Source organism: Chenopodium album, chromosome 23, assembly GCF_948465745.1.
Source record: "Chenopodium album chromosome 23, dcCheAlbu1.1, whole genome shotgun sequence".
Taxonomy (NCBI): Eukaryota; Viridiplantae; Streptophyta; class Magnoliopsida; order Caryophyllales; family Amaranthaceae; genus Chenopodium; species Chenopodium album.
Window position 1 is genome coordinate 33,642,859 of NC_137856.1, and position 15,036 is coordinate 33,657,894.

The 15,036-nt window shown below is 30.5% G+C and overlaps 1 protein-coding gene and 1 non-coding gene across 2 annotated transcripts; both read right to left on the minus strand.

Moving 5' to 3' along the window:
- Window positions 1-187: 187 nt before the first annotated feature.
- Window positions 188-2,803, minus strand: LOC145609057 (stress-response A/B barrel domain-containing protein HS1-like). Its single transcript, XM_081664629.1, has 2 exons — window positions 2,594-2,803; window positions 188-832 (listed from the first exon to the last, which is right to left on the minus strand). The coding sequence occupies exons 1-2, from the start codon at window positions 2,731-2,733 to the stop codon at window positions 643-645; spliced, it is 330 nt and encodes a 109-aa protein (XP_081520755.1). The 5' UTR covers window positions 2,734-2,803; the 3' UTR covers window positions 188-642.
- A 12,161-nt stretch (window positions 2,804-14,964) lies between these two features.
- Window positions 14,965-15,036, minus strand: TRNAM-CAU (transfer RNA methionine (anticodon CAU)). Its single transcript has one exon. It is a non-coding gene; the product is annotated as a tRNA-Met (tRNA).

The following is a 15,036-nucleotide window of genomic DNA, read 5'->3' on the forward strand; positions in this document are numbered from 1 at the left end:
GTATACTCCTTAAAATCAAATTGGAAGTCATTGCAAATTTTTAGTATTTCATAAAATAGAAGCACTACTATTAAAAATATAATTTTATATCTACAAGACTACAACATTGATTCAAATAGTCATTAGGTTCTACATAAAACACTAGAATGTAAAATTAAAGAGGTGTTGAAAAACTAGGTGGTTGGTCTTTCAAAATATTGTTTTAGATTCAAATATAGTTACTTCATCCTTCGGATTAATGGAACACAAGACATTAAGCAAACATAGTCTTGAGAGAAGACTATCCTAACTTCTTGTTTACCTTTCCATTTAATAAATAAAAATAAAATAAAATAAAGACATCAAGCAAACGTATACAAGGTTTCAGGACATGATTCTAGCTCAATAATAAGACTAAAAAAAGTTCATAGACGTTCAATCAAATCCAATAACCTCAGGATTGAAAAAACACATAATGGCTTACCACGCCATTAACATCGTCTCAGGCCACCTTTAGAAAGATCCAGGCTAACAGCAATTATCAAAACATATAACAGATGTACTCAATTTGATCCAAGATCCCAATTGAACCAAATCATCTTCTATGTGATGATTCATTTTCACAAAACAAATATACATAGTTCCGCAATTCTTCAGTTGCTTTCAACAGCGAACAGTAGTAGGTTTGTAGTCAATCACAAGTACCTTGTCCAAGTGGGCAAGGAAGAGGTTTGCAAACTCAACATGCTTCGGGTGTGAAACATACTCTGCAACACCTTCAGTGCTCTCAAATGAGGACTCAAAGATATGAGTGAAACCCTGATGCAAGTTCTCAATGCTTACATCCTTGCCCCTGCAACATCATTCAGCAGATATTTTAGGACCCAATTCCAATATATGAATATAGCAACACAATGTTGAACAAATTTATAATGCAATTATCAAAGGCATTCAACCCAGCTGAAATTTGAGTGTGGCTATGCAGAGAGCCAGCTGAACACCCCCCCCCCCCAAAAAAAAATAAAAATAAAAATAAAAAAATAAAAATAAAAAAGACCTACAGTTCCAGGATTGATGCAGTTTTTAGGGGCCGAGGAGAACCACTAATGTGGCTGTTCACATACAAAAATCTTTAGAAATACAATAGAAGAAACGTCCTTGATACTTCTCTGCTACAATTAGCCCCTCTACCTTATGCACAGACAGCAGGCTTCAAACCTGCTGAGGACATAGTAATGTTGGTGTTCCTTTCCTTCTGGCTTACTATGCTAAGGACATACCCATGGTTCTTGTAGTATTCTGATATTCTCATTCTCTTGTGGTGGCTCTCTGCTGTACTTTGGAGGACAGCATAAAATCTTATTCAAACTCTCAAAAATGTAACATAAATCAACACAGAAAATTTCCCTAAAGTTTATTATCTACGAAGTATATGATATATATTATATGTGCATGTTATGATGCGAGGAAGTGAGCTATTAGCTATGTCCTCTGCAAAGCTCATGTTACTAAAACGTTGAAACAATTATAGCCCAATGCAATTTAAGGGACCGAAAAAAAAAAAAAAAAAAAAAAAAATATCAGAATTGAGCAGCAACTGGCGCCATATAGTACTTCAGCAAGAGCACTGAACTATTGATCATAGGCTAGCATGGGAAACTACCCTTTTAGAGGCTATTTGTGAGCTTGTTAAGAACTTCGAGAGCTATCTGCTATTACAGAGGCTCTTTGCCATTGAGGAAGCAACCAAATTATACCTTGTTAATTCTTTAGAAGACACCAACCCCTGTGGCCCTCCATGGCTCCATGCCAAGCGAGTCACTATTATAGCAAACGAATTCTAGCTAGCAAAAACGATTTCAAGCCAATTGACTGTAATTGTAATTTGTTAAGCATTATTCTCTTCACCTTATTTTCACTCATATCAGTTACACCTCATATTGGCTAAGATAAGATAATAAAAGGGTCAATAAGTTCAAATGATATAGTACGATAACTAGATAAGGCTTGATAAGTTCGGAAAAGGGTTAATAGTTACAATAAGGTCTGCTAACCCATAATTTGAGACCCTTTATAAGGTCCCATTAGATAAAATGATAATGGGTTGATAAGTTTACATAAGACATGACAAGTTCGGGACCGATAAGATTAGTGAAATTCGGGTGCAGAGATTACTACCTTAGATTCATTTTATTGTATGCCAATGCTAGTCCTACTTCTCCACGTTTAGATTTCTTGCTTGGAGCTAATTGACTTTCATCAAATATGACATCCCACAAAAATTCAATACATGTCTAATTTCCTTTTAAATCACATTTAGTTATACAGAAATCATCAAAGCACTCAAAAAGCGATTAATTACACAAACAATGATTAATTGATGTAATCGGTAATCAACAGCATGTTTGAATAACTGAGTTATCATCACAAAACAAGAACCCTAAACAGGGCATTTACATACACTGTTGCAAGCTAAAGATCATACTCCAAATTGAATATATTTAACCAAAACTAAGATAATTATACTCAATTTCAAACCCTAAGTTTTCCATAGCAGATCAATATAGAATGAATTGGAATACAAATAACAAGAAATTGAAGGGAAATGATGTACCAATGAAAGGCTTTCATGGGTTCAATATGATTGACAAGATTAGCATAGCCTTTGATGAGATCCTCAATTTTCTCAGGTGAAATGTCATCTTTGAACTTTGCTAACAATACATGCTTCACCACTCCCCTTGCCTCCTCCATTTCTCTCACTCTCTCTTCTTACTTTGTGCTGCTCTTTTTTTGTCAAGTTAGATGATAGATTGAAATGTCTATCAGTCTTCTATGCTATAATATTGCCATGACTTGCTCTTGTCAAAAAAACAAAAAAAAAAAAAAAAAATTGCCATGACACTTGTACCACTAATAGAGTAATAGAGAGATTAACTCGACCCGATCCCGAATGAGGAAGTACTAATGTAGGTTTGATATGTATTTGCAAATACATATTAAATCTTAAAATATTGAAAAGTATTGTAAAGCACGTTGGAGTGAGAGATTGGAGAAGAGAGATGGGAAAGTGGGACCGGTTTTAAGAGTATCACTGTAATCTTATTTAATATCATTGACTATATAGTGATATTATTTCTACACGTAGTTAGTACTACTAAATGAATATACGGTACCATTGAATGAATATATAGTACCACTGAATGTTCAATGATATTATTTGATCATCTAGTGATACTATTAATCACCAAGTGGTGCACTTAAATTCAGCACATGGGGGTGAGAGAAAGGAGGAGAGAGATGGGTAAATTCCATGCAAATGTCTCAAATGCCCCTTGATATGTAATACAAGTACCTATCAAAACTTCCCATAAAAGGGTTTGGGTAGAAATTGAGAGTTTTCACGATCGCCTAATTTCTTAGACAGTCCAAATTTTGAATTTTTGGATGAGATTTCACTCTATTTAAAAATGGCAAAAAAAATTCGCTTAATTTGGCTCACTTATATAGGTTAGGGGTTTAGGGCATGAATACTCAATCTGGCTAATAACCCAAACCTAGAAATAACGAGTTTGGTTGAGCTTTTTGATCTAATTTGTTTAATGAGTTGATACGATCACAATCTTATTGTATACTTAGCAAATGAAGTAATTAATAGTTACCTACTTAATAAGTACTTATAATTGTACTAACTACTTTCATAGTCAACTCCTTTTATCTTTTGGATAGGGCCTATAGTTCTTGGGGTCGACGACTCTCTTTTTAGCTTAAGAGAGTAGTTGGTAGTCAACTATTAGTAGCAATGTAATAACCCTTAGCTTCAATTAAGCTTTACTCCTTTAATATTATATACAAAGTATATATGTATAAATTGACCATAACATGTATAAGTTTTTATGTTATTATTTAACACCTTGTTCAATAAAAGAATTATTTGAACAGATTTTTGTATCATTCATGTACCAATATTGCTAAGCATCATTCAACTTTGTATAGGTTAACTAGGTGGTTGATCTTTCTGAAAATTACTTTAGATTCAAATAAATAAAGTTACTTCATCCTTTAGATTAATGAAACACATGACATTAAGCAACATACACAAGGTTTCATGACATTACAATTCTCAATTTATAACTAAAAAAACATCATAGAAGTTCAGTCAAGCTAATTAAGTCCAATCAATTTCAATAACTTTAGAGTTGAATAAACACATAAGGATATAATGCCTTAAACACCCTAAACATCAGGTATAAATCATCTCGGATTCCTTTAGAAAGATACAAGCTTACAATAATCATAATTTTTTATTAAAAGATGTATTCAATTACATCCAGGTTTCCAATAGACCAAATCGTCTACAAATATGTGATGATTTATTTTCACCAATAATAAAACAAAATATTTCCCCAAACTTTATATGCAGATTTCAACAACGAAAAGTAGTTGGTTTGTAGTCAATAACAAGTACCTTCTCCACATAGTCCGAATGGAGCTTAGCAAATTCAACATGCTTCGGGTGTGGAAGATACTCTGCAACGCCTTCCGTGCTCTCAAATGAGAACTCAAAGATATGAGTGAAACCTTGATGCAGATTCTCAACGCTTACATCCTTGCCCCTACGACATCACTCAACAAATATTTTAGGACCGAATTCCGATCAAATGCAAGAATATGAATATAGCAGGCAAAACACTGAATAAATTTATAATGCATGACTTGTTCAAAATGTTGTTTCAAAATATGTAATAGCAATTATGACTTATTATAATTAAAAAAAAAATATATCATGTGAAAAGTATTGGCAATTTAGCACCTCTAAAATAATTCAAATTAAAATATATGATTAAGTAAATTAGGATTTTTGTTAAAAAAAATTATTATTATTCTTATTAATCTTTTAACCACAAGCAATAATCGTAATAAATAATATCATTAAAATCTAAAATATTGTTAAAGGTTTTATTTAATGTAAAAAATCATACAATTGAATTATTATACAATAGATCTTTTTAGAATTTATATTTATTTTTCAAAAAGTCTTTTTTTTTTCTTTGTAACAATGTCATTTGTGATAGACGATTCAAAAGGATATACACCCATTAATTAGGGTAATTTAGGGGAAAACATCAACGAAATTGACTTTTTAAAATTTGCTTACATACATTCCGAAAATCACACACGCATTGCAATCATAAAAGCTAGTAAATACTAAAGGGGAAAAAAATCAATAGAAAACGAATTGGAATACAAATAACAAAAAAATAAAGGGGGGAAAAAAAGAAGAGAAATATACCAATGAAAGGCTTTCAGGGGTTCTATGTAATTGACGAGATTAGCAAAGCCTTTGATGAGCTCTTCAATTTGCTTAGGTGAAATGTCATCTTTGAACTTTACTAGTACTACATGCTTCACCACGCCTCTTGCCTCCTCCATTTTTTCTCTCTCTCTTCTTACTAGGTGTTGCTTTTTTTTTTTTTTGATGAAATGTCTATGACACTAATGGCTTTATTTATAGAGCTGATTAAGAATAGCCTTACCTAGTTCCAACCTGAAAAATAGTTCAAATTTTGAAATTTTGGTTTAAATTTCACCAATCCGAAAATGGCCAAAAAACGTCTGCTTAATTTGGTAATAAAATGTAAGTTAGGCTAGGGTACAATAAAGATGTATTTGTTCTTTCTAGGCTATGAGTCAAATGTTTCCACTTAGTCAAAATTTGTCCACAAGTTTTTATGGTAACATTTGTCATTATATCAAAATCATCAAAGGATATTTTTCAAAAAAAAAAAAAAAATCATCAAAGGATATTAAAATAATTCAAACATCTTATTTGTATTTAACAAGAGAATAGAAATTCCCGTCAAAAAATAAAAAAAAATAAAAGAGAATAACTCAATACAACTAAGGTATCAACTTAATTAGACGCTAATATGGTCAATAACTCGATGTTTGTATCGAAATTTGAAATTTTCACGCATCGTGTCACTCGCATGCCCTTCAAATAACATGTGTTCGAACACATGTAGAACACCGACACATTAGAGAAAGTCGTACTTCTTTCTGCTATATAAGACACATGTCACCACTTGGTTAAAATTTGTTCCAACCACAAACAAGTATGGTAACATATATGATACACCATTTAGGGTGCGTGTGTTCTATTCACCTGATTTTCACTAATCTGAACTTATCTTAACTTATCTGAACTTACCTGAACTTATCTGAACTTATCTGAACTTATTAGACCTTATTAAAACTTATTTTAGATGTAATTTGTACTTGGTTAACCCTTGTTAAAACTTATTAGACCTGATATGAACTTATCTGAACTTAACTGAACTTACCTGAACTTATCTGAACTTATTACACCTGAAATAAGTGAAAATAAGGTGAACAGAACAGACCCTTATTATATTAGAATCAAACAATATCAAAATTATATAGTAACAAATCAACAAGTATCTTTTACAATTTGATCCATATAAATATATCTTTCCATTTTTTTAAAGAATCCAAATCATTAATATCTCCATACAAGAACTTATTTTGGGTAATAAATTTGATAATTGGTTTCAAAAAAGAAAATTTGATAATTGCAAAGATTTAATGTAATTTTTTTTTTAAGAAAAAACCCCGACTTGATCCAAAAAATACCCGATGCGGATTTCGAACAAAACCCAACCCAATAAAAAAAATACCCAATACGATTTCGAACAAAACCCGGCTCAGCCCAAAAAAAAACCTAATAAGATTTCAAACCAAATCTCACCCAACCCAAAAAGATCCAATTCAAATTTCAAACAAATCAGCCCGTCCAAAAAAAATTTGTTCCAACCACAAACATTTATGGTTACATATATGATACACCATTTATTATATTAGAATCAAACAATATAAAAATTATATAGTAACAAATCAACTAATATCTTTTACAATTTGATCCATATAAATATATCTTTCCATTTTTTTAAAGAATCCAAATCATCAATATTTCCATACAAGAACTTGTTTTGGTTAATAAATTTGATAATTGGTTTCAAAAAAGAAAATTTGATAATTGCAAAGATTTAATGTATTTAAAAAAAAAAAAATTAAAAAAAAAAAAAAAACACGACTTGATCCAAAAAATACCCGATGCGGGTTTCGAACAAAACACAACCCAATCTATAAAATACCCGATACGATTTCGAACAAAATTCGGCTCAGCCCAAAAAAAAATCCAATAAGATTTCGAACCAAATCTAACCCAACCCAAAAAGATCTGATTCAAATTGCAGACAAAATCCGCCCGCCCAAAGAAATACCCGATTTCGATTTCAAACAAAAACTTTGCACCTTTCGAGTATCTTTATGCAACAATCATCGCTCCAATCGTGTAATATCCACTGCGATATAATAATATTGGTTTAAGGGTTATTATACTATGACTAAAAATTTAACAATGATTAACATAATAATAATCATATATAACTAATATATAAAGCTAAACTTTTAACCGGGTCACAAGACAGTGACACTTGACAGTCTAACTTTTTGCCAAGTGTCGCGCCACGTTGGATAGATTTGGATACACTTCGCAAGATAAAAAAAGTTAGTTTAGAATTCTATTATCAATCATAAAATTGTTGTTTTAGAGTTTTATTTTCGATGAAATACCTATGTACAAATTAAATTATAATTTTAGTTAAAAAAAAATATTAGATAATAACTCAAAATAATTATAATATAATTTTTTTTTTTGGAGCGAAGAAAATAGTTCAAAACGCAGTACAACATCCATTTGTAATATATTATAATTGATTAAAATAATATACTTCACATTCTCATATGATTTTATTACTATATGTAGATCTGACAATCGGGTCAGATCACGAGTCATTTCGGATCTGTCACTCTAGGTTATGGGTCAAAAAATGTTCAACCCTAGCCCAAAGTTTTAAAATTCAAGAAACAACTCGCGCATCGTACGGGGCACAAAACTAGTAATTATTAAACTTTGTACTATAGTATATACTAGCTTTTATGAATGCGATGCATGTCTGATTTTTGGAATGAATGTAAGCAAATGTCAATTTCTGACTAAATTAAAAAAACATCAGAGAAGTTCAGTCAAGCTAATTAAGTCCCACCAATTTCAATAACTTTAGAGTTGAAAAAACACATAAGAATATGATGGCTTAAACACCCTAAACATCAGGTATAAATCATCTCGGACTCCTTATAGAAAGATACAAGCTTACAGCAATCATAATTTTTTATTAAAAGATGTACTCAATTACATCCAGATTTCCAGTAGACCAAATTGTCTACAAGTATGTGATGATTTATTTTCGCCAATAATAAAAACACAATATTTCCCCAAACTTCATATGCGGCTTTCAACAACGAACAGTAGTTGGTTTGTAGTCAATAACAAGTACCTTCTCCACATAGTCAGAATGGAGCTTAGCAAATTCAACATGCTTCGGGTGTGGAAGATACTCTGCAACGCCTTCAGTGCTCTCAAATGAAAACTCTAAGATATGAGTGAAACCTTGATGCAGATTCTCAACGCTTACATCCTTGCCCCTACGACATCACTCAACAAATATTTTAGGACCGAATTCCGATCAAATGCAAGAATATGAATATAGCAAGCAAAACACTGAATAAATTTATAATGCATGACTTGTTCAAAATGTTGTTTCAAAATATGTAATAGCAATTATGACATATTATAATTAAAAAAAAAATATATCATGTGAAAAGTATTGGCAATTTAGCACCTCTAAAATAATTCAAATTAAAATATATGATTAAGTAAATTAGGATTTTTGTTAAAAAAAATTATTATTATTCTTATTAATCTTTTAACCACAAGCAATAATCGTAATAAATAATATCATTAAAATCTAAAATATTGTTAAAGGTTTTATTTAATGTAAAAAATCATACAATTGAATTATTATACAATAGATCTTTTTAGAATTTATATTTATTTTTCAAAAAGTCTTTTTTTTTTCTTTGTAACAATGTCATTTGTGATAGACGATTCAAAAGGATATACACCCATTAATTAGGGTAATTTAGGGGAAAACATCAACGAAATTGACTTTTTAAAATTTGCTTACATACATTCCGAAAATCACACACGCATTGCAATCATAAAAGCTAGTAAATACTAAAGGGGAAAAAAATCAATAGAAAACGAATTGGAATACAAATAACAAAAAAATAAAGGGGGGAAAAAAAGAAGAGAAATATACCAATGAAAGGCTTTCAGGGGTTCTATGTAATTGACGAGATTAGCAAAGCCTTTGATGAGCTCTTCAATTTGCTTAGGTGAAATGTCATCTTTGAACTTTACTAGTACTACATGCTTCACCACGCCTCTTGCCTCCTCCATTTTTTCTCTCTCTCTTCTTACTAGGTGTTGCTTTTTTTTTTTTTTGATGAAATGTCTATGACACTAATGGCTTTATTTATAGAGCTGATTAAGAATAGCCTTACCTAGTTCCAACCTGAAAAATAGTTCAAATTTTGAAATTTTGGTTTAAATTTCACCAATCCGAAAATGGCCAAAAAACGTCTGCTTAATTTGGTAATAAAATGTAAGTTAGGCTAGGGTACAATAAAGATGTATTTGTTCTTTCTAGGCTATGAGTCAAATGTTTCCACTTAGTCAAAATTTGTCCACAAGTTTTTATGGTAACATTTGTCATTATATCAAAATCATCAAAGGATATTTTTCAAAAAAAAAAAAAAAATCATCAAAGGATATTAAAATAATTCAAACATCTTATTTGTATTTAACAAGAGAATAGAAATTCCCGTCAAAAAATAAAAAAAAATAAAAGAGAATAACTCAATACAACTAAGGTATCAACTTAATTAGACGCTAATATGGTCAATAACTCGATGTTTGTATCGAAATTTGAAATTTTCACGCATCGTGTCACTCGCATGCCCTTCAAATAACATGTGTTCGAACACATGTAGAACACCGACACATTAGAGAAAGTCGTACTTCTTTCTGCTATATAAGACACATGTCACCACTTGGTTAAAATTTGTTCCAACCACAAACAAGTATGGTAACATATATGATACACCATTTAGGGTGCGTGTGTTCTATTCACCTGATTTTCACTAATCTGAACTTATCTTAACTTATCTGAACTTACCTGAACTTATCTGAACTTATCTGAACTTATTAGACCTTATTAAAACTTATTTTAGATGTAATTTGTACTTGGTTAACCCTTGTTAAAACTTATTAGACCTGATATGAACTTATCTGAACTTAACTGAACTTACCTGAACTTATCTGAACTTATTACACCTGAAATAAGTGAAAATAAGGTGAACAGAACAGACCCTTATTATATTAGAATCAAACAATATCAAAATTATATAGTAACAAATCAACAAGTATCTTTTACAATTTGATCCATATAAATATATCTTTCCATTTTTTTAAAGAATCCAAATCATTAATATCTCCATACAAGAACTTATTTTGGGTAATAAATTTGATAATTGGTTTCAAAAAAGAAAATTTGATAATTGCAAAGATTTAATGTAATTTTTTTTTTAAGAAAAAACCCCGACTTGATCCAAAAAATACCCGATGCGGATTTCGAACAAAACCCAACCCAATAAAAAAAATACCCAATACGATTTCGAACAAAACCCGGCTCAGCCCAAAAAAAAACCTAATAAGATTTCAAACCAAATCTCACCCAACCCAAAAAGATCCAATTCAAATTTCAAACAAATCAGCCCGTCCAAAAAAAATTTGTTCCAACCACAAACATTTATGGTTACATATATGATACACCATTTATTATATTAGAATCAAACAATATAAAAATTATATAGTAACAAATCAACTAATATCTTTTACAATTTGATCCATATAAATATATCTTTCCATTTTTTTAAAGAATCCAAATCATCAATATTTCCATACAAGAACTTGTTTTGGTTAATAAATTTGATAATTGGTTTCAAAAAAGAAAATTTGATAATTGCAAAGATTTAATGTATTTAAAAAAAAAAAAAATTAAAAAAAAAAAAAAACACGACTTGATCCAAAAAATACCCGATGCGGGTTTCGAACAAAACACAACCCAATCTATAAAATACCCGATACGATTTCGAACAAAATTCGGCTCAGCCCAAAAAAAAATCCAATAAGATTTCGAACCAAATCTAACCCAACCCAAAAAGATCTGATTCAAATTGCAGACAAAATCCGCCCGCCCAAAGAAATACCCGATTTCGATTTCAAACAAAAACTTTGCACCTTTCGAGTATCTTTATGCAACAATCATCGCTCCAATCGTGTAATATCCACTGCGATATAATAATATTGGTTTAAGGGTTATTATACTATGACTAAAAATTTAACAATGATTAACATAATAATAATAATCATATAGAACTAATATATAAAGCTAAACTTTTAACTGGGTCACAAGACAGTGACACTTGGCAGTCTAACTTTTTGCCAAGTGTCGCGCCACGTTGGATAGATTTGGATACACTTCGCAAGATAAAAAAGTTAGTTTAGAATTCTATTATCAATCATAAAATTGTTATTTTAGAGTTTTATTTTCGATAAAATACCTATGTACAAATTAAATTATAATTAGATAATAACTCACAATAATTATAATATAAATTTTTTTTTTTGGAGAGAAGAAAATAGTTCAGAACGCAGTACAACATCCATTTGTAATATATTCTAATTGATTAAAATAATATACTTCACATTCTCATATGATTTTATTACTATATGTAGATCTGGCAATCGGGTCAGATCACGAGTCATTTCGGATCTGTCACTTTAGGTTATGGGTCAAAAAATGTTCAACCCTAGCCCAAAAATTCAAGAAACAACTCGCGCATCGTACGGGGCACAAAACTAGTAATTATTAAACTTTGTACTATAGTATATACTAGCTTTTATGAATGCGATGCATGTGTGATTTTTGGAATGAATGTAAGCAAATGTCAATTTATGACTAAAAACACATCATAGAAGTTCAGTCAAGCTAAGTCCCACCAATTTCAATAACTTTAGAGTTGAAAAAACACATAAGAATATGAAGGCTTAAACATCCTAAACATCAGGTATAAATCATCTCGGACTCCTTATAGAAAGATACAAGCTTACAGCAATCATAATCTATACTATCTATTAAAAGGCGTTCCTAAGAACGTCGATGTGCCATGCAATTCCTTTTTGTTGCGCCACGTCATCATCCCTATGTCTCATGATGCCACATCATCCTTCAAACAATGCCACATCACCCAAGCAACCAACATTATTGAATATAAAAACATAAGAATAAGGGGGATCGAACCCTCAATCTCTTACAACAAAATAACCATTTCACCATCTAAGCCACTTATCAAGTATATAATCAATATGTAAAAAAAAATAATATAAGTGCAAACCACAAGATTCAATTAAAATAAAATATTCTAAAAAAAAAAAAAACTCAATTTTAGTTTGACAATAATAATAATTATTATACAATTTTTAAAAGTCTTGTAAAAAATTTATCGATTGCACGTCTACAACAGTAGCAACCTGGGGCAACGCCGGGCTACTCACTATTTTTCTATTAAAAGATGTACTCAATTACATCCAGATTTCCAGTAGACCAAATCGTCTACAAGTATGTGATGATTCATTTTCGCCAATAATAAAAACAAAATATTTCCCCAAACTTCATATGCGGCTTTCAACAACGAACAATAGTTAGTTTGTAGTCAATAACAAGTACCTTCTCCACATAGTCAGAATGGAGATTAGCAAATTCAACATGCTTCGGGTGCAAAAGATACTCTGCAACGCCTTCAGTGCTCTCAAATGAAACTCTAAGATATGAGTGAAACCTTGATGCAGATTCTCAACGCTTACATCCTTGCCCCTACGACATCACTCAACAAATATTTTAGGACCGAATTCCGATCAAATGCAAGAATATGAATATAGCAAGCAAAACACTGAATAAATTTATAATAATGCATGACTTGTTCAAAATGTTGTTTCAAAATATGTAATAGCAATTATGACATATTATTAAAAAAAATATCATGTGAAAAGTATTTACAATCTAGCACCTCTAAAATAATTCAAATTTAAATATATGATTAAATAAATTAGGATTTTTGTTAAAAAAAAACTATTATTATTATTCTTATTAATCTTTTAACCACAAGCAATAATCGTAATAAATCAATATCATTAAACTCTAAAATATTGTTAAAGGTTTTATTTATTGTAAGAAATCATACAATTGAATTATTATATAATAGATTGTTTTAGAATTTATATCTATTTTTCAATTAGTCATTTTTTTTTCTTTGTAACAATGTCATTTGTGATAGAAGATTCAAAAAGATATACACCCATTAATAAGGGTAATTTAGGGGAAAACATTCAACGAAATTGACTTTTTAAAATTTGCTTACATTCATTCCGAAAATCACACATGCATCGCATTCATAAAAGCTAGTATACACTAAAGGGGAAAATAAAGATCAATAGAAAACGAATTGGAATACAAATAACAAAAAATTAAAGGGGAAAAAAAAAGAAAAAAAAAACGAAGAGAAATATACCAATGAAAGGCTTTCAGGGGTTCAATGTGATTGACGAGATTAGCAAAGCCTTTGATGAGCTCTTCAATTTGCTTAGGTGAAATGTCATCTCTGAACTTTACCAGTACTACATGGTTCACCACGCCTCTTGCCTCCTCCATTTTTCTCTCTCTTCCTACTAGGTGTTGCTTTTTTTTTTTTTTTTTTTTTTTTTTTTTTGATGAAATGTCTATGACACTAATGGCTTTATTTATAGAGTTGATTAAGTGCCTTACCTAGTTCCAACATGAAAAACAGTTTAAATTTTGAAATTTTGGTTTAAATTTCACCATTCCGGATAATGGCCCTAAAACGTTCGCTTAATTTGGTTATAAAATGTAAGTTAGGCCAGGGTACAATAAAGATGTATTTGTTCTTTCTAGCCTATGAGCCAAATGTTTCCACTTAGTCAAAATTTGTCCACAAGTATTTATGGTAACATTTATCATTATATCAAAACCATCAAAGGATATCAAAATCATTCAAACATCTTATTTGTATTTAATAAGAGAATAGAAATTTCCGTTAAAAATAAAATAAAATAAAATAAGAAAGAGAATAACTCGATATTACTAAGGATTCAACTTAATTAGACGCTAATATGGTCAATAACTCGATGTTTGTATCGAAATTTGAAATTTTCACGCATCGTGTCACTCGCATGCCCTTCAAATAACATGTGTTCGAGCACATGTAGAACACTGACACATTAGAGAAAGTCATAGTTCTTTCTGCTGTATAAGACACATATCACCACTTGCTTAAAATTTGTTCCAACCACAAACATTTATGGTAACATATATGATACACCATTTATTATATTAGAATCAAACAATATCAAAATTATATAGTAACAAATCAACTAGTATCTTTTACAATTTGATCCATATAAATATATCTTTCCATTTTTTTTTTATAGAATCCAAATCATTAATATATCCATACAAGAACTTTTTTTGGGTAATAAATTTGATAATTGGTTTCAAAAAATAAGATTTGATAATTGCAAAGATTTAATATTTATATATTTAAAAAAAAAAGCCCGATTTGATTTAAAAAATACCCAATGCGGATTTCGAACAAAACCCAACCCAATCCAAAAAATACCCGATACCATTTCGAACAAAACCCGGCTCAGCCCTAAAAAAAACCCAATAAGATTTCAAACCAAATCTAACCCAACAAAAAAAGATCCGATTTAAATTTCAAACAAAATCTGTTCACCCCAAAAAAATATCCGATTTCGATTTCAAACAAAAACTGACTTGGTCCAAAAAAAAACCGATTCAGATTTCGGGAAAAAAAAAAAATAAATAAAAAAGAGGGCAGGAAGCATTTCTCTACAACTTATATCAGAGCCAGGTTTCGATCCTGGGACCTGTGGGTTATGGGCCCACCACGCTTCCGCTGCGCCACTCTGAT